General features: G+C 40.5%; 1 protein-coding gene across 1 annotated transcript; it reads left to right on the forward strand.

Moving 5' to 3' along the window:
- Nucleotides 1-2,073: 2,073 nt before the first annotated feature.
- Nucleotides 2,074-2,823, forward strand: LOC123988936 (secreted RxLR effector protein 161-like). The gene has a single exon (XM_046289695.1). The coding sequence runs from the start codon at nt 2,074-2,076 to the stop codon at nt 2,821-2,823; it is 750 nt and encodes a 249-aa protein (XP_046145651.1).
- The last annotated feature ends 951 nt before the right edge of the window (nt 2,824-3,774 follow it).

Below are 3,774 nucleotides of genomic sequence, written 5' to 3' on the forward strand. Positions count from 1 at the left end.
CGTAGCATACAGGAGGAACGACCTGTATATAGTCAGGGCGGAAGTAAGTACAAACGCAAACTTACCAATGGAATCGCACGCAGCAAGCATAGAAACGGACCAAATATGGCATCAACGCTTCTGTCACGTGAGTAACGACATAATTAAGAAATTAATGGAAACGAACCGCGTAACCGGGCTAGACAATACTAAAACGAACAAATACACATGCGACGCATGCAGTGTAAGCAAGGCAACGAGAGTTGCCAGTAAGAAACTAAACTTTAAACAAACAAAAGGAATATGCGAGTTAGTTCACTCCGACGTATGCGGCCCTATACCGAATGATTCGATCGGCGGTAACAGATATTTCATAACATTCACAGATGATTTCTCTAGATACACCAAAGTTGTGTGCATTAAATCGAAGGACGAGGCAAAGAACTGCATCAAAGACTACATCGCCAGAGTTGAGCGCGAGAAGGGTAAGAAAATAAAAAGATTCCGTACAGACAATGGTCTAGAATTCTGCAATAAGGAATTAGACACATACTTCAAGACTTTAGGGATCAAACACGAAAGGTCAAATGTAGATACACCGCAAATGAATGGAGTAGCGGAAAGAATCAATCGAACGCTTCTAGATTTAACAAGAGCAATGCTCAAATCAGCTCATTTGCCGCAAAGGTTCTGGGCAGAAGCTGTGACGACTGCAGCCTACATAAAGAATCGTGTTTGCCACGCCGCTATCAACGATGAAGTACCAATAGCTATATGGACTGAATGCACACCGAGCGTTCGACACCTAAAGGCATATGGATGTTTAGCCTACGCTCGTTTACCAGAACAGCGGAGAAAGAAGTTAGACGACCGAGCAATGGAATGCGTATTTGTTGGCTACGCAACCCAAACGAAAGGGTACCGGTTGTGGTGTCCCAAAACGAACGATATAATGATCACAAAACACGTTAAATTTGCAGAGGATAAAATAGGGTATGAGTGGATCTGTGGAAAGAGCAATGAAACTTGTAGATATGCTGGGTGGTCGGATGATAACGAATCAGAAGCCGATACCTTAGATGAACCTGAAACAACTGCGCCACGTAATGAAGAGGTCCTTAGTCAAAAGGGGCGTACAAGATATGGATCAAGGAATCAATCGGATTCCGAGATAGTAGGGGCACCAAAACTCCAATCGGCCCCAAGATCTTCCGGTAGACCGAAGAGGGTTGTGCGAAACCCGTATGGGTGTAAGGGAAAGCCAAAAGGTCAAGTCCTAGACTATGAGGAAGACGGCAGTTCAACAATGGGAAGCGATGTAGAAGCAAATTTCTTAGAAATTATAGAACCGCAAAGTGTTGAAGAGGCATTAGCATCACCACAAGCGACGCAGTGGGAAAATGCGATCAAAGAAGAATTAGACAGCCTATCAGACAGAAACACGTGGGAAGTCACGAAATTACCCGAAGGACGAAAATGTATCGGATGTAAGTGGGTATTTAACCTAAAAAAGGACGCGAGCGGGGAAGTGTCCAGATATAAGGCAAGATTAGTAGCGCAAGGATTCTCTCAAAAGAAAGGGATGGACTACGATCAAACGTTCTCTCCAGTAGCCAGCTTCTCAGTAATCAGACTGATGCTAGCAATAACAGTAGATTTCCAGTGGTATACAAGACATTTAGACATAAAATGTGCCTATCTCTACGGACAACTGGAAGAGGAGATATACATGAAGAAGGACAAGTGGCCAAACTACTCAAGCCGATTTACGGGCTGAAACAGTCTGGCAGGAATTGGAACAAGGAGTTAGACGATTTCCTAACAAAGCAAGAGTTTAGACGACTAAAATCCTCGAGCTGTGTATACGTAAATGGTTGTTGGACGGTCGTAATAATATATGTCGATGATATTTTTGTTTTTTCCAGAGATCAAGTCTCAATTACGGCTTTAGCCGAGCGTATCTGCCAGACCTACGAAGCAAAGGACCTAGGCGAAATAAACTATGCCCTAGGGGTGAAAGTGGATCGTCACGAGAACGGAGCCATATACTTGTCACAAAGAGCGTATGTAGAGAACATCCTAAAGGAGTACAATATGACAGAGTGTCGTGGCGCGGCAACTCCACTGGACCCGGGGACAAAAGTTTCAAAACGAGACAGTCCCAAATCAGAGGAGGCGAGAAAAAGAATGTCAAGGGTGCCATACAGAAACCTAATCGGGTCGTTAATGTACTTAGCACTGCATACAAGACCCGATCTGATATACGCCATAACGAAATTATCACAGTTCAACAGCGACCCAGGAGAAATACACTGGCACCAAGCGAAACATGTGTTACGGTACTTACGCAAAACAAAGGGTTACAGATTGGCCTACGTAGCAAATGAGAAACCCTCTATAAGAATATACTGCGACGCAGACTGGGCAGGTGATGTCGACGACAGACACTCTTACTCAGGGATGGCTATGAAGATAGGAAATAATACCGTGCAATGGTACTCTTCGAAACAGAGATGCATAGCAACTTCTACAATGGAAGCCGAATACATATCGTTGTCTCGAGGTGTTAAGGAGGCGATTTGGGTAAGCATGCTACTAGACGAATTACAATTATCAGAATTTATAATTCCAGGAGGTATTGAAATCTACTCCGACAATCGAGCCGCCATAGACTATTCTAAGAACAGGGTGGAGAAAGCCAAAACCAAACACATAGACATTGCCTACCATATCGTAAGGGAAAAGGTCGAAGAAGGGTTGATAAAGATCGATTATGTCGCAACAGAGGAAAACCCAGCGGATATTCTAACAAAAGGGCTGAAATCTTTATCTCACGACCGTTGAACAAGAAATATAGGCATAGAACGCGCAAAAGTAGGGGATTGTTAAGTATTTGCGCGATGCCGAGTTCGTATATGCCGCGGAAATGGTGTTATGCGTACGCAGTCACGTGACGATCGAGAGATCGCCACCTGTTCATCCTTGTTTACTTACGCAAAATCGTTTCCGCCGTCCATTACTACTAGATCTAGCGATAAGAGCGACCACCTGTTCGGCGAATCAAATACTAATTAAACATACACCTAAATATAAGTAAATATATATATATATACACCATTATTAGACAGTTGGTGTTATTCAAATCCTATCCCCAACATATATCTACATTAGATATGTAATATACATTTAATAACAATATCATTATTACTATATCTACCTCAGATGAAATTTAATATACTGATTTAATCCCACAGACCAATATACATTGAATAACAATATCATTATTACTATATCTACATCAGATGTAATGTAATATACTGATTTATTCCCACAGACCAATGTACATTTAATAACAAAATCATTATTACTATATCTTCATTAGATATAATGTAATATACTGATCACTTCCCACAGATCAATGCACAGATTGTAACATTATCGTCAATACTATATCTACATTAGATACGTAATATACACTTAATGACAGTATCGTTATTACTTTATCTACATTAGACCTACTGCAATATACTGATTCCTTCCCACAGATCAATGTACATTGAATAACAGTATCATTTACACTATATCTACATTGGATATGGTGTAATATACTGATGCCTTCCCACAAATCGATGTAATTTTGGTAACAATATCATTATTACTATATCAACATTAGATATAATGTAATGTACTGATCCCTTCTCACAGGTCAATGTACATATAATAACAGTGTCGTTATTACTATATCTACATTAGATATGTAATATACATTTAATAACAATATCATTATTACTATAT

The sequence above is a fragment of the Osmia bicornis genome, unplaced genomic scaffold, assembly GCF_907164935.1.
Source record: "Osmia bicornis bicornis unplaced genomic scaffold, iOsmBic2.1, whole genome shotgun sequence".
In the NCBI taxonomy this organism is placed as follows: Eukaryota; Metazoa; Arthropoda; class Insecta; order Hymenoptera; family Megachilidae; genus Osmia; species Osmia bicornis.